This window comes from Tetrao urogallus (genome assembly GCF_951394365.1).
Source record: "Tetrao urogallus genome assembly, chromosome: 3".
Lineage (NCBI taxonomy): Eukaryota > Metazoa > Chordata > Aves > Galliformes > Phasianidae > Tetrao > Tetrao urogallus.
The window spans coordinates 58,120,052-58,140,182 of record NC_136815.1 but is presented as its reverse complement, the minus strand read 5'-3'; the positions used below and the strand labels follow the sequence as shown (position 1 = coordinate 58,140,182).

At 41.4% G+C, this 20,131-nt stretch overlaps 2 protein-coding genes across 2 annotated transcripts in view; both read right to left on the bottom strand.

Moving 5' to 3' along the window:
• Nucleotides 1-856: 856 nt before the first annotated feature.
• BLOC1S4 (biogenesis of lysosomal organelles complex 1 subunit 4) lies at nt 857-5,028 on the bottom strand (the record flags this gene model as incomplete). The annotated part of the gene is made up of 5 exons (XM_079533512.1): nt 857-952; nt 3,287-3,421; nt 4,307-4,408; nt 4,613-4,684; nt 4,789-5,028. The coding sequence occupies 5 exons, from the start codon at nt 5,026-5,028 to the stop codon at nt 857-859; spliced, it is 645 nt and encodes a 214-aa protein (XP_079389638.1).
• Nucleotides 5,029-7,747: 2,719 nt separating this feature from the next.
• PARD6G (par-6 family cell polarity regulator gamma) overlaps nt 7,748-20,131 on the bottom strand; it is a gene marked incomplete at both ends in the record, with an annotated part of 54,904 nt that continues 42,520 nt past the window's right edge. Inside the window, one exon of the mRNA XM_079533103.1 lies at nt 7,748-8,607. Within this exon, the coding sequence (XP_079389229.1) occupies nt 7,748-8,607 (860 nt within the window). The remainder of the gene's footprint in view (nt 8,608-20,131) is intronic.

Here is a 20,131-nt window from a genome sequence, read left to right as displayed (position 1 = left end):
GTGTTACATAAGCCACTCGTTTATTGACAATTTACTCACATTCCAGGCAGCACAGACAGTCCCAGTCACTGCACAGAGGTGTGAAAGGGAATAGCGTCAGGTCAGGTGAGGCGTCCAATACAGGCTCAATCCAAAGATGGCCCTGCCTCAACTTACATTCCTTTTCTTTCTGATGGTAAATTATATATATCATACCCACTTGGTTACACATCACATGATAACATGTTGCAATAATCAGAAACTGTGGTCACAGTGACCTGATGACCATCAGTAGGCACAGGATGTTCACATCATGAACTTGGACTACACTGCCCAAGCCAAGTCATGTCCTTGACTCCTCACCAATCTTCCCAGTCCTCCTCTTGCCACCCCTGCACATCCTCAGGTGGTGCAATTCTCCACACCGACTGCAGGGACCAAGTACTTTCACCCCAGTATGTTTAAATAAAAAAAAAAAAAAACCAAAAATAACTGCTTTGTGGTAGTTATTTACATTTGCAGCAGCCCTGATTTGTTAAAAGAGATGTAGTATAAAAGTATGTTTCCTATTATTTGTTGTTTTTTTTTTTAAAAAAAAAGGACAAAAAAAAAAGCCCCAAACTCTAACACAGAAGTATTTTTAAGCTCCTTCCTCATTATAAACTGAAAATGTACACTGTTTTTGGAAGACTTTTCAAATGATATACCCAAAAAGAGATTACCTGAAAATGCTGCCTGTAGGAAGACAATGAGAATCAGAATGGCAATGTGCCACTAATAATACTCAGAAATGCAGCTATTTTGAGGCTGTCATTTCTTTTGTTCACTTGGCTTGTTCTATTCTGGCTGATTCATACCAACTCCAAAACCAAAATGGTCAATAAGGTGCTTCATTAGGGCACGGAAAATAATCTTCAGTCTTGAAGAGGACAGGAGGCTCATAGGCAGTCTGCTGTCGTGAGGAAGACGATTTCTGCAAATCAGATAAAGTTCATTTTTTGCTTTCGTAAAAAATCAAGTTTCAGAAAACCTACAGAACTGAAGTGGAAAACAAAAGAAGTTTTAAAGCCATATTCCCTCACTCAGGTGAACTTTACATTGCAGCTCAGACGGATCTCACTTATTCTTCGTGTTACTTTGGCTTTTGCCCTTTCATCACCTAAATAAACTCAGTCTTGAAAAGTGTAAAACATGCCAGCCTTTGCAGGAGCCAAATGGGAAACAGTCAAGTCATAGTAAACTTCTTCCTTTTGCTTCACAAACTTTTACCTTTCCTGCTCCAGCCTTCTGAGATCTTCTCAGCTGCTTCCTTCAAATTAGCCTTAGCCTGTATTATCACTTACTTACTTAAAACAGTCCTCTTTTGAAATCAAACCTAGCAGATGTTTCTTGCAGGTCTGCTGCTCCTGCTGAGCTTCTGCATCAAGCATATATTACACTATACATACTATACTATGAACTATGGTTAAAATAATACGGTAGTGAACTGGGAAAGAGCTGTCACGCTGCTTTTCAGGAAAAGTGTACACATTCATCTTCAATACTGTCTATGCATCACGTAATTATTATAATTATGCATTGTTTACTAAAACTGCTCAAGTAGACAACAGCAAGGACCACTACTGACTGTTCTGTCAGCCTTCTTGTATGTAAATAACGCTGCATGGCAACACAGAGCCAGGGTATATTTTCAACATATGGCCTTAAAGAAAAGGCTTAAAATCATGTTTTGATTAATTAAAAACTTTTAAGAAATAAAAAAAGAAAAAACTTATATGAAGCTTCCCATGACAAAATCTGATAAACAGTTTTGCAGAGCTCTCAGTCAGTTTGCATGTGAAGCTTTTCAGCTACTTTTTTGCCTGTCTGGAGCAAAGAGATGAAGAGTCTTCATCAGTGATAAAGAGTTAACAGTAGCATACTTGAAGCTTAAGAGTACACCCACAAAACAGATGAATGACTTTCCACCCTATTTATTGCTGAAAAACTGCTGGCAAAATGTTCCCATGCAACACGAAAAAGCATTTTATTAGAATTATCAAACTTTAAAATTGAAAACTTTACAGAAAATCCTGTTGAATATTTTTCAAGGGTGAAGTTAAAGCTATGATGCTCCTATCCACAGCTGCCAGAGTTGTTGTTCGCTTTTTTAATTAGCCCATCCATAGCAGTTGTGATGCTGTTTGCTTTGCATGTTGTTCATTTATTTTCTTATTTATTTTAGAAAGAAGGGGCATCACTGAATTTAAACACCAAAGAAAATGAGGGACCTGGAAGTTAATGACTAGCAGCAAATAGTGCTCCTGAACCAAGTCTTACCAAGACAATATTCTTTTCAGATTTTTTTGTTTGTTTTTTTGCTGCCACACATAGTTACAATATGTAGCAACTAATAAATAATACTTCAGCAACCACATCTTCCTCTCCCACTCCACAAACTGACTTTATTTCAGCATTCTCACTAATACGAGATGGAGACCTGAGCTAGAATGGGATGCACATAGGAAAGGATAAAGGAAAGACTGGGTGCTGACAAGATGCAGAGAGACACGCTTAAATGTGGTATATGGTACATTATAGCAGATGATGACAAGAAGTACGAGATGTGAGGCCAGAAATTTTTGGTGTTTTTTTTTAAATTCAAAGGTTATTTTAAAAAGTAGTGCACAGTGTCAGTTGTTTAAGGCTTGGTATGGCATCACCTTGAAACATTCTACAGAGGGTACTTCACGTCTTCTGCAGAAAAACAGACCACATGTAGTCATGAGGGAAGGTAGAAAAAGAACACACATCCCTTTCAGACAGTTTGACAAGACGCTAACACCATTACCAAGTTGTGTGGACTGTGGATAAATTCAACCTTTATAATAAGTATATTGTGTAGCACAGTTTTTACTTCCTATTCTGCTAACTTTTGGCAGTAACTGCATTAATGCATCATGTTGCTTCAACAGTGTTATCTGTGTAGGCCCTTCCTACCTGCTTTGCATACTGTCAGAGATCAGGGATGCTTCAATATGGGCTTGCTCATTACATGTTCCTATTGGGTCCTTCAGGTTCCCTTCTTCATATATTCAAACTTAGTCTGAAGCACAACTCAAAACTTGTCAGTTCACTTGTCAGAACTTGTGAGGGTTTTTTTTTTGTTGGGTGTTGTTTCAGATAAACCTGAGAACTATGCAAATGTATTAATAAAGTACACGAGTTTGATGTTGAAATTCATTTATATGTGTAACAAACTTACCATTTATTGTTCTAGTTTGTACCAGTGTCTACTGGTAAGCAGAGAGAACTAAAGCTTACTTACATTACGGAAGGACGGCATGCTGATCGTGTGCAAGATTTTCTTGAATGTGCTTGGAAAAGCTCCAAGGTCTGTTTCTGCCTTTACAACCCGTTCTTCCATTCCAGCCACGAGGTTTGCAATCATCTTCACAAAAGCCTGCATGAGGAGAAGAAAGAAGAACAAAGCAGCACAACATTTTCACTAATTCACGTTAAAACAGGATTTGTATTACAAAAAAGCAGTGAAAGAAAGTATCGCTAATGAAAAAGCAGAAAACCACTTATACTCCATTTCCCTTTCATCTGCAAGTCCAATTTATTGCCACAAATCACTCATGAGATACTCAGACCGCAAAAACAGGCCACATCTAATGAAACAATTAGCCTGACCCTTTCTATCTACTTTTCAAGAAATTAATTTAGATTTCATAGAATTATAGAATGACCTGGATTGAAAAGGACTGCAATGATCACCCAGGTTCAAGCCCCCTGCTATGTGCAGGGTCACCAACCACCAGAGCAGGCTGCCCAGAGCCACATGCAGCCTGGCCTTGAATGCCTCCAGGGATGGGGTATCCACAGCTTCCTTGGGCAATTTCTTAGAATTTAGATACCTATATGTTTTTCTATAGAAAGTGGGATCAAGAAGGTGAATCACTTGGAGCGTTGTAGCTTTACCAGAAACTGACAGTTCTCTCATTTCGTTAGTCTCAGGATAGTTCTCACAGTGACTTTGAAAGATGCTATAAAAAAAAGAAAAAAAGAAGAAAAAGCAATACTATTGGCTTTCTGAAAATAGAAGGATAGCTGCCTTGCTTCAAGCAGTCCATTTGAAAACCAAAAGACATTTTGTTCTAGAATGTCAGAAACTGTTCAGCAGTTGCATTCTTTTCATTATCCCCAAGCACTGAATCTGGAGCAGATATGAAAAAGAAGCGAACCCACTGCACATTCATGCATGCACACACCATTATATCAATGACTGACACAGAGGGGGACCTTCTGAGTCTGGGAACACAACCAGAGGATGCCAAACACGTACCTCCAGCTTGTCAATCCTCCTGTATATCTGCCTCATCTCGGTAGCTTTGGTGTAAATTTCAGGTATGCTCTCATTGACAACTTGGGATGAATCACTTCGAATCTATAGAGGGTGAGTTGATGGGATTATACATAAATCGATGAATAGAGCAAAGCGTTAAATACTACATTTCATTTATAAAACTACAACTGTGCTCCCACTGAGCGGATTAAAACAAATGTATTAAACATACTAGGGAAAAAAAAACCAAACCAATGCCAAGTTAAAAGCAGCAAGTTGGATAAGAGATCGGCGCCTCCCACGTACCATGTCCAGCATCCCCACAAACTCGTCTACTCTCGTCAGCAGCTCTTCCAGGCTCTTCTCTAAGCTTTCCACCTGCAAAACGCGTTTAAATGCTTTCGGGGTGCACAACCTCAAGCGCGGGCACCAAGCGAACGGCAGCGCGCCGAGCACAAAGCAGGGGCACCCCACCCGCCCACCTGCTCGCTGAAGGCGCTACGCTCGACCAGCAGGTACGCGCTATAGGCGGCGGCGGTTGCGCTGAGCGACGCGTCCAGCGCGTCCCCCTCCTCGTCCTCCTGCCCGCCCAGCCCGGAGGCGTTGCTGTGGCTCTGCGAGACGTTCCCGCTGTCCCCGCCGGAGCAGACCCCCGCCGCCTCGGCCCCCGTCCCCGCAGCCGCCATACCGCTGCCCGGCCGCCCGTCAGGCGACGCCTCCATCACGTGAGCGGCCGCCGGCGCATGCGCGGTGCCGCCGCCTCGCGCCCCGCCCCGTGCCCGCCGGGGGTGGCCCCGCTGCTTACGGCTCTCCAGGGCTTTACGGCCCCGCTCCTCGGGAGGCTCCTGCTAGCGAGAGCTAACCTGCACGGAGATCATCGATATCCACACACGGGACTTGCGTTTGTAGGATGGTGCATGCAAAAACAGAAGCAGGGGGTTTGAGGCTGTTTGTTTGTTTTCTTTTTTGTAGTTGATGCAAATGAAGACAACGTTTGCAATTCTGTCACTGCTCTGCCCCTGTGACGCCCCGCCACTCCTCTCCACTAAGCTGCATTTCTCACCTCAGCACTGTCCCCCCCTCCGCACGCAGAACCAGATTTGGGTATTTTCTAACAGCGCATGAGCTGGAGGGACACCCAGCCTCCTCCCAGCAGAGCTGCCGCACCTCACCATGAGAAAGGTGCCTTAAGCTTTTCCTGAGGAGACAGAACCAGGTGAAGGCCTGAAGGAAGACTGGAGTCTCAAAGAAAGCCTTGCTACAAAGAGCAGAGCCCCCACGGGGATCAATGCAACAGTACCATTCATAAGGCAGGATGGGAAGATGCGGGAAGAAACATTGGTGCTTTTGGTTTTCACTGCACGGTTGCAGCAAGAGGCAACCCTGAACTGGTAATCTGAAGTTGTTAAAAACGTACCCAAAAAACATACCTCGTTTCACCAAGGAAGTGTGATACTCCTACAGAAGTACTGTACTCCTGCCCTTCAGGATAAGGGAAAGGATATAGCACAGAAGTAAGCTTAGTGCACATTTTATTGCAGATAGGTCACAATTTTATCAGTTAAATAAGGCAAAATGAGTAACCCTCAGCCAGGCAAAACAACTTATTTAAAGAAGGTGTAACAAAACCCTCCTGATAAGATGGTGTGACTGACTGAAGCGTATCCAGCTATTCAGTTTTTTACTGCACCAATATAATCACTTTTTTTTTTTTTTAATGAAAACCTTTGGTAAAGTACAAACATGTATTTAAGACATAGGATCAATGTGCTATTCTTACTGTGCTGGGAAAAATAAGTATAGCTCTATAACTGCTGTGACACCTAGAAAAGGTTTAATTAAAGAGTTTTAAAATAAACTTTTAAAGCAAATCTAAAAGAAACATACTAAGTTCAATGTCCCAAACATACTTAACAATGAGCAGAAGACTGGTTGTTCCACAGGCATTCTAAATTAGCAATAATCAATTAGTCCACATATCCTTTGTCCAGTCATTACATATTCCAAAATGGAATGTAATTTTTTTTTTTTCAAACCAAGACTTCTGAATTTTCATATTCATACAATATTTAAGAAATGTCTATTTCACCATATAAAAAAAACCTTTAATGTACTACAAAGTTAAAAACAAAAAGAAAAAGACAAGCTAAAAGTAGAAAAATACATTGTAAAACATTTATATTTTGCTTCTTACACTGATTGAGATGTAACAAAATACTTTAGATTTGATCATTTTAACAAATTCATGGCATTTCAGATGTGAGCAGTTATCCACTCAGCAGTCACTGGTTACCCCTTAACTAGCATCCAGTAGGGATGTCTGGCCACCGCCAACATCCAGCATATTGTAAGTTTCTAGAAATCAAGTGTAGACATAAAGCTTTATGATTACTAGAAGAGTTCAAAAACAATAGAACTATTCTAAGTTAGGTTTGAAAGACAGTCAGCATCCCTCCTTGGTATAGCAATTGGCCAAATTTTGGTAAGAAAGGACCTCCAGGATTTAGGCTGTATACAGCAAGAACCTATCTTGGTGGGGAAGGAAACAGTCCTAGCACTCTCCCATTTCTTTTCACCTTCTTGCGTGTCATGTATCCCTAGAATTCACATGAACTTGATACTGAAAAAGAGATGGTGAGAAAATTTGAAAAAGAGGTATTATCTAATAAATATCAAAAATAATACATTTCACACATAATGAACAGTTTTAAGCTCTCACTATCATGATTTTGTTTTCCCATATAGTATAGATCTGTGTTGCAGGCAGATCTGCCTCTGACCAGCAGGTGGTGCTGATCCCAAAGCAATAACATCACCCTCTAACCTCCTCTCCCTACACTTTAAAAAATACATACATTTTTTCATTTGGGAAACGCATTTGCAGCATCTCCCTACCATTGTTACCACTAGGGCAGAAAACTACTTTTACAGAGCTTGTCTGGTTTAGACATAACACTGCAAATGTGGTATAAACAAATTAGCAGAAGGTCTGTATGTAATGCTATTGAGAAGAGCTCTTTTAAAACTCATATCAGAGGAAAAACAGATTCCACTTCAAATAGACATTTGTTATTACTATTAAAACCTAACTCATATACATGCGTGTATAAATACATCCACCCATGCATTCAAACCCAAGCATGTAGCACTGCCAGTGGTAGCTTGTAAAACTGCTTAAATTTATACAAACTACAACTAATCTGCCCTCTTACTTTAGGACTGAGATATAAACCAGCTTTTACACTCTGGCATTCTCCTGATCAATTTTGCAGTGCATGGCAGTCTTCTGTCTAACTCCAAATGCCATGTTTCCTAGACAGCAAAAATATTCTGCACCTGTGAGGTCTATGAGAATATCAGCTCTGTTTTGTGCATAACAAGTTCTAAGAGTCAACTGTCCCCATTGGCACTTAAGACTGAAAAGAGTTGCAGCAATTGCTACTAAAGCGTAATAACTGTGCCATCCTCCTCAATTCCTCCTCGGGGAATAACCAGACTGTGTCTGGGATCAGTTTTTAAGGAACTGAGTAATTTGTGGATGCTGCCATTGCTTTCTCGGCCAGAGTTGTTGTTGAGCACCAGGTCCCTTTGAAGTCTGTGGCTAAGGCTGCTGCCATTGATTCTAGAGAGGCTACTGGAAGTAAGGCTGTGCAGTTTGGGAATGTGCTGCGGCTCCAGACTGCCCTCGATGACAATGTCAGCTTCTTCGTCACTCTCCATTTCATCAGGGTGGAAGTTCTGCAGTACGTGAGATGTAGGCAAGCTGTGGTGACTAGCGGTGCTGTCTGTAGACTGCCCAGAGCTACCAGACATCCTACTGCTCCGAATAATATTGTTCCTCTGGTTCGCTGGCTTGACCGTGATAATAAGGTTATGGCTGTTAGCAATCATCATGTCTGTGACTTGGTCGAGAGTCTTTCCTGCTACTTCAATGCCGTTAACTTCCAGGACTTCATCGTTTACAGCCAACAAGCCTGTGCTCTCTGCTAAGCCCCCAGGAACCATACGAGAGATGAAGATACCAGGTACTTTTTCCAGTCCGTGAGGAGTAACCCTTACGCTGGTGCCATCGCGTATGTAAAATCCTAAAGGTTTCTCACACCCGTGTCGATACAGCCTCACTCTCCTGTGTGTTTCAGGAAGAATGTCCACATCAATTATGGAAGACACAGGCCTAAAATCGTGAGGCATGCCAATATTAATGTGAGGACGCCGGCGGAGGTTGTCGTTGCGGAGCGTCACCAGAGCCTTCTTCTTCCTTGACAACGTGTTGGTCCCAAAATTACTGTAGTCCACTTCATCTGAAAGATAAAACGTACCACTGTATCAAACAGAATGATTCAAACTGCAGGGAGTCTTCCCTCCTTACTCTGGTTCACTGAAACTGTACTCCCAATAATACGGAAGAAGTCAAATTCTTCTGCTTACCCTCACCTTTGTTTCAGTTTAAGTCCATTGACACATCATTCAGAATGAATTAGCTGTTTCCAATGCCTTATCCATATTTCTTCCACATTTTGAGGAAGGAGACTTCTGATTTCATACTCTTGCATGGAATGCAATTACTTGCAGCTGCAAGCCTGATACACCTTCTTATATGACATTGTATTTTCAGAGTTAGATAGTAATTTTATACATATATGTCACATGGAGAAAAATGTGTCTACAATTCCTAATATAAAAGCCTGAATGAAAGAATATTTTAATATCCGTCACAGCATTAACTGATAGCAGACCTCAAACACAAAAGCAGGGTATGAGAGAGTTAGCTGGATATGTATTTTTAGCCTAGCCACTTTCACTGAGGGATTTATGTTAATAAACACCTATCAACGCTGCACTCTTCTCTTTGGAATATTTTAATTTCTGAAGAATTTGACAGCCACAGCAAGTGCTAAAGTGTTAAATTTAAAACAAAAAAAAAGAAAAATTGTGGAAGTAAGGCGCCAAGCAGAATAGAAGAGGGGAGAGAGAAACTGCCCTGTTGCATAGTCCATGTGCTGAGGAGCACAGAACAGATGCGGGCTTACACAAACCCTCCCACTCTTGAGAAAAATCCAGAGGAAAGCAGCTTTTGTCAGATCTACTGCAGAAGTTAAAATACTTTGGTCTCTGTCAATGTATTCCATGCACCTCCAGGGCATGTGCAAAGTGATCTACTTTAAACCAGCTGAACAATACACAAATGCCCACTGTCACGTTATTCCATGTAAGAAACTCATTTTGTGCTTCGCAAAAAATACCTAAATATTCATGAATTACCTAGTGTAAAAAAAATGTGCCACTGCAGTTCACATTAGAAATACTGCGCATATTTTGAACATGAAGCACAATACTAGCTAGAAAAGCATTTCACCAGGGGTTTAAACATGCTAACACTATTCAGATAAAAACTAACAGACTTTCAGTTTACTGTTGAAGACAAGCAGTAAAATACAGAAATACAATTAGTTTACAGAAGTGTGGTGAAGCTTTTGCTCATATAAATTAATCCTGCATAACAACACTTGAGAAAGTAAAATAATATCTCTAGATAACAAAGGTTGGAAAAAGCATGCTACCGAGGCAAACTTTACCCCAGACTTTCATTTTAAGATGGTAAAGTTAAAATTACATTACATGCAAGTTTTTGTTTGAAACTGCCTCTTGTACCACGCAAAAACTAAACTCAAACCAAAAGCTGCATGTCATTAAGACTCAGAAAATCAGTCTGGTGACTGCAGTTCATTGCACTGCAGGTAAAATTAAACATGCCCCAGTGATCCCCCTCTCTGCTGACAACACCCAGGTAGCTGCTCCCTGCACCTCTGTATATGATTATTAAGAGTGAATGAGTAAGACTGGCCTGCAAGCATTTTACCAGATCAGATGATTTACTGACAAGAGTTTTCTTCTTCTTAAAATAACAAGAACAACCTAGAGTTAATTCTCACAACATTCAAGCTTGTCATAATTGAGTATTAATGTCATAGGTAAACTAAAGAAGCACAATGGTCCATCTGACACGTACAGGTGGGACACGTCTGAAGTTGCTTCTTTTGGCTGAACAATGAAGGCAATGACAAAAAAAAGTCCTTATTTTGCTTTTATGACCTCCTCACCTGCACTGAGCCCACTAATCTGTCTCCCTAGATGACTGCCAGCATTCCTGACCTTTGGGCAACTTCCAAATAACCACCACCACTAATAATAAAGAGCCCAGTTTGCCACAAAAATGCTCATTCTCCTCCAAGCCATGAACCATGAGGCAGGAGGAGAGATTAGAAATTACGTTATACTGGATTATTGACCATTTTTTAAATTCAAGTATTCCAGGGCTGGAAAAGATTAAAAAATGAAATCGGTGCACTGTCGACTGGATCTGTTTTTAAGACAGCATCAGGCATCAGTTTTTGATTCTGATTCTCCATGGGATCACTTCTGAGAAAGATGAAGACCCAACTTCAAAAGGTGAAACTGTTAAAATCTATTGCAGGATGGAGAAAGGGAGTTAATTTGGAGTGCTTTTAAGGAAAAAACATACAAAAGTAACACACAATTAACTATTTTCTAGAAGAAATTCAAGTACAAAATATACATTCCTTGACAATACAGGGATTATCGCATTGCTTGTATTCAAGATGACCTGCTAGAACAAAACAGGTTGTCATGTTATTCCAAGCTGCTTCTTTTTCAGCAGGAATAAAGCCAAGTATCCATACTGAAGTTTAACAGTTGTTGCTGGGGCAGCAGAAAGTCAATCTCAAGAAAAATTTCCTTCCTCACCAGAAATGGGAGAAGTCAGCCAAATATCACCACCTTTCAGCAGCTACAGGGTGGTCAAACAGTGACCTGTCACCTCTTTCCAGTTATGCACTGTTCAGGTGGTACGTGTCAGACCAAAATGAAAGCTACCCATCACTGCATAATTTACAACAACACGCTTTGAATGAAGGTCAGTTACTAGGTTTTCAATTTCTTCACCATGCAGGATTCCAAGCAAGAATGCCCTTCTAGCTAACAAAACTGACTGTGCCTGAATCCTGATCCCAAGGTAGACAAGTATGCAGTATATAAACCAGACAGAGCTTGTATTTCATGTTTCTCCTGTTGCAATATCAAGTCCTCCTTTTGCAGAATGAAGGCTACATAAATCTGTATGCACACTGGCAGGACAAGTGCCATCAAGTGGCACATCTAAGCAGTACTTAATGTCTCATATTTTACAGGGTGTCTTGTTTTTCTGTCTTGAACAGTGGTCAGAGTGAAATGTGATGCACAGATGACAGAAGGAGAATTAACTTTTAGGTGCTGAGTACAGCCTCCATTCTTTACAATCTGGCAGACTGCACCGAACATTCACCTGTACAAAATACAATTTCAGACACAGATAGGCTGTGAACTGGATAATCATGGATAACCACTGAATTTTGAAAGACTTAGATCTGAACTTTATTTGGGCCCATTATCTTCAATAGGAAGCAAGTAATCTTGTTCACCTTTTCTAGAGAAAAAAACCCAAAACATTTACCACAGCTGGAGAAGCAATCATCAGCTCTCCAGTTCTGTCCTACACATAAGCACACCCCAAAAAACCCTCTTTCTTTTTTTTCCTATAGGCATTGAAAGTTACTGCACCAGTCCTCCACAGAAACTACATTTTTCAAAACAATCTGCTATCTGGCAATAAATAGCAATAAAAACTTTAAGTACTTTGGATGCCTGCATCCTTCCTGTTAATGTTTGTGGGTTGTTTTTTTTTTGTTTGTTTGTTTGTTTTTTTTGCCTGTCTCCTTTCATTGAAATAGTTGTCACTACCTACTTACCCATCAGAACCTTTCTGGTAGGGATTATATATGCTACAGCTCTCTTCATATAGAAATACACTTGTGGTAAGTTTTCTTTATACCAGTGTTTTCTCACCTCAATTGGTGGAACTGCCTCTTGTCCAGCAACGGTAAAACCAATAAAGGTGGTTTTTGCTTTCAAGTATGGATATTTTACTAAACCAATTTCTTTTAAAACATATCTAAAAAGTTACAGATGCCTACACTTTTGAGGTATTTACTCCTCCAACAATTTTGTTATCAACTCATGACTTACAAAATACATTATACCTTCTTCCTGGTTGCCGTCATGAATCCTATTCTTAAGTCACAGAGTACAGCACAGCACAGCACACTTAAAGAGCTATTTATAAGGGTAAGAAAACTGCTTAGAGCATCTGGTTGTAGCCAAAAGAGTATTGTATTTCTTTAATTTACATGAAGGAAGAAATTATAGACCTTCTGAAAAAGCCACCAGGAGCACCACTCCCATTGCTTGGACAGCTGCTTTTCATAGGAGCTGCCTGCCAGATGAAATACCAAAGCTTAGCCAGATAAGATTGTATAAACAAGCTGAATTCCACAGAGAAGCAGACTGCCAGGCTCCTATAGGAACAGTTCATTTCAGAGTCCATTTTTTCAGTGTACATACACTCATGGCTCATTATTTCCTCTGGGAACTGTGGAACATTAGTTGACAGCTCTGGAAAGTACTTCAAAGACAAAATTACTTCCACTAGGGAGAGCAGCACTTCAGGCAGCTTGGGAAGGAGGCCAATGAGTCATTAATAGCAAAGGGTAACCCCTCAATCCAGCAGATCTCTATTACAGAACATTCAAATTTGCAGCAGTCATAAAACCATTTCAAGAGAACATGTCATGGTTAACCCTTCTACCTTTCCACATCCACTCTACAGACACCGTCTGTGCTTTACATGAGTTGTATTCAGTGTCTATTTTCTCAGAAAGATCAAAGTCAGCCACATTTGTGAAAGCAATCAGACAACATATAAGCTGGCAGGCTCTCACTAGCGACTTGCAAGCTGACCACATGCAAAGGGATTTACAGAGGAAACAGATATGAAGTGAACTATGGCTCAGGGAGGCAGGAGTCCTGTGCCAGTATCACTCATCAAGGAGCGTTTAAGGGGGAAAAAATAAGGTTATCTAAATGCTAACACAGCATTCCACATTACAGGAATATTAAAATCATGTCTGTCGCCAGCAACCTCTGGAATACCAATCCAAAAACACTGCAGGTAGAGCAGCTGTAGAAGCTATTCCATTAGAAGGACAAGTAACACACTCAGGTGTGCATGCACACACACACATGCTTAACTACTCTCTTCCATCACATTGCTGCATCAGTTCCTTTTGATACAACCTCATCAGCCTTTGGAAGACCACCTGAACATTACAGCTTAGGTATGACATTCAATGGGGCTTCAGAAGCACCAAGACCAAATTAATACGAGAGCATATCATTCTCACTATCTTAAATCTCAATTCATTTGTTTTTAAAATGACTTTTTTTCCCACTTTTCGTAAACACAGAGACATTTTTGAAAACAAATATCACCAAATAACTGAGCTAGAAATAAAGTTTGAGATCACCACCCTACTCTAGCCTAACCCCTACCAAACTGCTGTTCTGTGAGAAGCAACCTCCTACAGTGATTCAGTATTAAAAAGGTAAATTCCCACTTAGATACTTCCCTATCTAGCAAGCATTCTTATCTGATTAGGATTAAAATCAAAGGAATACAAATGCACATCTCTACACTCGACACATTTATCAAATTCAAAGTATTCTGCTCTCATTCACGACAGCGAACATTATTTTGTTCCTTAGTCTCGCATGTTACAGCAAGCAAAAGTATAATTGCATTAGGTGCAGGCTCTCTTTGCAGTGGCAGACACACACAGGAGATATTTCAAAGCCACTTGCATCAAGGATGGGGACAATCACTCTGGAATTTAATATGCAGCCTCCTGCACTTCTCTCTGCTTGTCATCAGAGGCCACTGTTCCCTTGCTGAACCTCTTCCCTCCTTGGCAGAAGACTCTTTATGTTGGAATAGCAGTGCTGCTCCCAATCTTAATCTGAGAGGCTTTAGGAGGAAGAGGATGCCAACAAATGTAAGCAAGTGTCCAGGCCTGTACCTCTCTAAGTGATCCTCACCTCCTGCAAGCCCTCACACAGCCCCCTCTTAGTAAGCCAAAAAGTAACTCTCAGATTCCTTGTTTTATAGGTGAAGTTGTGGCCTCTAGCTTGTTTGGGAGGCTTTTCAGTTGTTTTGCTAAGTCTGCTGTCATTATATCTCAGGTACATTCTCCTTAGATATCACATTTATCTCTACCAGAATGGTCTTTGTTTGGGTTTCTTTTTCTCCCTGGGACAATGTTGCCAAGACAATCTTCATTTAAAGGAAGAAGATTATCAGGGTCCTCTTCCTATTTAATTTTCATGTGCAATGACCCCTCTCCCCTTGCTTCCTTGCACAAACCACATTATGCCAAAAGATACAGCACTGAAGCAACAGAAAGTTGCAGGTTTTGAGTTTTGGCTTAATCATTTAGCTCATTTTTGACCTGCAAAAAGATGTGGGACCTCTTCAGTTCATTCAGAAGATCAAGCAGATGTTGACTGCTTGCTCCCTATACGTTGGCAAAGGAAATATTTTATTTCCAAAATAAAATGTCTACACCCAATGCAAAGCAAAAAACAACCAAACAAAAATGAAGAGGCCAAGCTAAAGTTAACTCCTACTAATCTAAGAAAATAACAGTATCCACTACTTTAATAAGATTCTTACTGCCTCTGAGTACCAAACGTAACTGTTTCCCACACAGTACCAGAAAAATTAGTTACTTTTGCACATGTTTGAAGTTTGGAAGATAAAGGTAAACAGAGATTGAACCGCAAATTTGGGAAAATATCACTCTATTTTTCATAGCTACGATATTTGAAAAAACACAAAGTAATGAAAGAAAATCACCTAAGGATCACATTCATTCAAAATCTTTATACATCTGACAGGAAAAAAAAAAGTCTCATAGGAGTCTCTGAAGAAACTGCAAATGAAGCTTGGAAAGGCACCACGATAGGGAGCATAAAATAAAGGTAATCCATAGGTCCAATGAAAAGCTTTGGAGGAGCAGCAGTACTGCGAGACACTGGGCAGGCAGAACCTTTGTCACCCAGCTAATGCAGCCTGCAGCTTGCCCAAGGGAAACCAAATTTAGCATGCTGTTAGGCTCTCCCTCCTGCTGCTTTCTGCCACCTGCCACAGCGCTCTGTTCATTCCATAGTCATCCTCCTTCCACGGCTGCAGGCAAAACTGACAGCAGACAAGAATTGTTTATTATACTGCATGCAGATATCTGCTAATCACATTTTTGCAGCATATATAACTTGTTTTCCTGTTTAGAAGGAAAAAACATCCCAGAGCTGGGAACATCAGCTTTGGAGGCAGTGTACCTACCAACCTCCCTGGTGTCTGCGGCTCAGCTACTAATTTTACTGGGTTTCATCTCCTTTCCTGCCCCACTACAATTCTTGCACACCTAAAATTAAGATTTTTTTTCTAGTTTAAAAGAAAGACAAAAAAACATAATATTACCAGGACAAGCCCTTTTTAAAAGGCTCATAACCACAGCAATGGGGTCATACAACTGTTGCAAACATCAGATCTGCGAAATACAAGGGTACTATCAAGAAGAATTACAGCAGTATAGAAAACAGTCTCTTTCTCATGCATTCTTTTGCTGACTAACACCTTATTCATCCCAAGCTAGTTCAGACAAGCAGGCTAGGAAGCACCTTCTTAGACTTCTAAATTCCCATTAAAAAATAACTGGAAATAAGAAACAAAACAATACCCAAACTGTGGAGAGAAACTGATATTTAATGAAGATTTAAGACTCGAAGGAATAAATGGCACTCTCTTCTACACTCATTGTTCTGGATGATCCTAAAATGTCACTACCTCATTTTATTAGGGAAGACTAAGTTTTCACACAGTTTAAATTCTTCTAGGACTCATTTTCTCTTCCTAAAAAAAGAAACAAAAGGACACAATCATATTTTTATAGCTTAACTGTCAAGATAAGCCCCACATACATGATGTACCACATACAAGATGTGCCACATACAACCTGCACTGGAGGAGAGGCAGAAAAGCATGTACACTGCTTTACAGAGCACTTTGCTGGTTTCTGCCTCCAAGTCATCAGATCATAAACACAATCCAGATTCTGCCTCTTATCACTGAATTAAGAAGGTTTCAAAACAAGCGTGGCACAAGATATTTATTACAGCACTTGCCCGTCACGATCTCTGAACACCCTGCAGGTCAGCCAGCAGGCTGCGTGCTCCCTGCCTGCCCAGCTTGGGCCTCCACAGCAATGCCCTCCCAGCCTTGCCTCTGGGGCACCTCAAAGCACTGCTGGTATGAAGCAAAGGCTGCTTTTACTGGTTACCACTCATGAAGCTGACCAGCCTGCTGCTAGGAGAGTCCAGGCCCTCAGTCCCAGGCCATGGAGGTACTGAAACAAGCCAGCCTTAGGAATGAGAGATCCTCACCTCCTCATGCAGGGAATCACAAGGAGGTACCCAGAGCTTGCAGTGGGCAGGGTTGCCAACCACAATATATAGCTTGCATGTCTTCTACAGCTGAAGGCAAAATCAGTTTGTTACTTTTAAAGTCTCACCAGCTGTCAGCTTAAAGGATGAGGGAAATCCCAGCAGAAGGACCAGCTGTGTGGAGCTCTTGACTGAATGACTGCTCCAGTATTATTTTTACAACTGTACTCCTTCCTCTGTGACAGGCTAGGGCTCCTTGCCCAACTCTGTAGACAAACTAACTAAAGGCTGAAGCCTTGGGCAAATTCACACCAGAGAGGGCTCTTGCAAGCAAGGTAGAACAGAGAGTACTGTTCAATTGCCCAGCATCAGTGGGTATCAGCAGAACTAGTATGTTTGAGGGGGATTGCCCTCAGGCCACCTCTATCCCAACTGCAGAGCTTTTCTTCTTCTAGAATATCAAGCACTGTTTGTTAACACCAAAGCAAGGAAGAAAAAACAACACAAATACACTAATGTTTCATAAGTAGTGCAAATTCGGCTTCTTCCTTTAAGCAGTCTTTGAGACGGCCCATCATTATTTAGGTGTGGTAAACTAGTGGCTCTTGTACTTTTTTCCTTAAAACAGGGCTTCTCCCTATGAGCACATGATACAAACAAGGGAGTGGCAGACAGGAAGTGATTGTTCAGAAATTAAAGGATTAGATCAGGCTCCACGATATCAGAACACAACATGAAACACGGCAAGTGAAGCTGACATTTACTGGTTCAGATGTAAGAAAGCATGTTCTCTGGTTACCAAATCAAGCCCTGGGCCTCCTGCAAGTACTCTGTCTCCTTAACGAACATCAATGCTGGCAGCTGCTGGCAGCTGCTAGCATCGACACACCTCCCAAGGAGCACAGGTTATTCCTTGCATTCCATCAGCAATGCCATACCACACACTGCAGCACAGACCACCTGCTTCTAGCCAAGCCAGTTTTCTGAATGGGAGTGCAGCCATGCCAGCAGTAGCAAGTTTCTCACGATTTGCCTGGCACAGAGACTCTGACAGCACTCTGTGCTAGAAATGCTATCCTGTTGCTACAGACAGAGCAGAGTTTGCCAGTGCCACTCTTGGGTATTGCACCCGTTATTCCTGACTCTGGGAATTCCCTTCACAACCTCAGTTTTCCTGTTACACAGGCGATAACGCTGAGTCATTGCCAAGCTTGCTTGCTAAATTATATCATTAGATTGGGGGGGGGCAGTCATGTACCTAGAAGAGAATACAGCATTCACAGCCTGAGCCCTCCTTCAGATGAAAGGCACGGGCAATGCTGGCTTTTCCCATGCCTGAAAAAACTGTGCTGTGGCCAGACCAGACATGCAGCTCTTCAGCGCACGCAAAGTGATTTAGAGCACTGTAAATTCCAGAAGAGTCACCTTTCAGTAAAGGCATCCTGCATGAGAAGTCAAATTGCAAGAAGCACTTCTAATTGGTGGATCCTGAAGGGCTAAAAATAAAATAAAAAGTGTGCTGTTCACAAGAGACTCTGCTCCCATCCTACTGGTTATGCTAAAAACCTGGAGAATACATCAGAGGTTACGCAAAGCCCAGGAGCTCTAAGGAAGGAGGAGGGATTTGTACTGTTCAAAGGCAGAAAAGAACAGATGCAGTATGTTAGCTCTTAGTTTCATTACTACACTGCATAGCTTGCTTCCAAGAATGCTTTCAACACAACTACTCCTCAGTACAACAAACTGACTCGGACAGGCTTCAATACAAGCTGCGTCCTTGCCCAGAGACACTGAACTGCTCCTATTAACTTCAGCTCATGACTTCTCACCTCTTATCCTGATGACTTCCTCTGCCTTCAGCCTCCTGGGTTACAGCCACAGACACACAGCTCACATCCTCACCCCCTAAGTAGAACAATAATGACTACAACCCCTCTGTTTTCTTTTGACAAGAGCCCAGTGTTCCTTTTCAAGCCTTTTCTTGCCTCATTCTCTTAAATTGCTAGACAGCATCAGGAATTGGCAAGCTCTTTAATAGTAAGATCAGGCAGTTATTACTAAATCCATACTGAATTCCCACAGCACGAGCCAAATGGTGACCAAGACAATTTTTATTTGATGATGTATCTCATCTTCGGGAAGAAACAGTTCCAAGGACAAAGAAAGTGGAGACTAATAGTTACATAAAGACAAAAAGTTACGTAAAACAAAAACAGTGGTTCACAGGTTGATGCCATCACTGTACATTTTTGCTCCAGGGTAGGCAGCAGGGAAGAAATACAAACACTCAACACTGAGTTGTGTTGTATTTCACATGCATTTGTTAGTACGTTTTTGAAGCAGCTTATTTGAAGCCTATCAGCTCTGCAGACTTTTGTGGCTGCACTGTGGAGATCACCATTAGGAACCAGTATTTGCGCTGGGCAAAAGTTCAGCCCAACAAATGTCGGAAAAACAACAGCCAAAAGTGTGCAATGCAGAACCATTGCATTTTGTACATGACTCTCAGACACAGCGCACCTTCTGCACAAACCAAAAACATCTGAGTGCTTCCTCCCATTCTAAGCAGATAGAGCACAAGGAGACAGGTTTAACAGGTTTCAAAGTTAATGACACCTAGTCCTGGCTCAGCAGATAACACCATGTTAGTACAGAGTGCTGCACAGGCAATGGGGGGGGCACACGTCAGAAGCAGGAAAGAGATAACTTTACCTTTACCCATCCAGATCATGCTTATCATCTGCACATGTCCAGTTTTTCTTTCCAGGTGGATGTAATTAACATCCAGATCAACACACGAAAGAACTCATCTGGCTTTGTATCATTTTACAGGAGTCAGGCCCTTAGCCACAGCAAGTCAAATGATAGGTTAAGCTGAAAGGAATAACCCTGATCCTTTAGTCTCCATCTTTTAATACACAGATGCAGTACTGGGAGTTTAAGAAAGAAAATGGGGAAAAAGAACAAGACTGTGGCTGTGAATCACCTGCTTGTCCGGGCAAGAAAGAAATCTGGAAAATCCTGATCCTCAGAGTAACCAAAATGCACTGAAAGAGTAAGGCACTGAAGAGCAGCCGGGTATTATGGATATCAAAAAGCCAGTCTATGAAAGCAGGAGTCTGGCTTGTAGCATACATTTCTCCCAGAAAAGCACCACTGTGCTATTTGTTTTTATGCCTCTCATGTCAGATCAGTCAAAGGCCAACATAAAGTAAACATGCCAGATTTCACATCAGCTGCTTGCCCAAACAACTGAGGAAGCCGTTTTAGCTGAGCTCTGCTCTTTAGCTAGCTTCAGATCATTGTGTTAATTAAAAAGTCCTGCTCTTGTGCTACACAGCCCACAGGAAGCGAGGAGGAGATGCCGAACTATGTAATAATGTCAGTCAACAGCTCCCAGCACTCTCACCACTGCCTTGCAGGGTGCAAGCACGG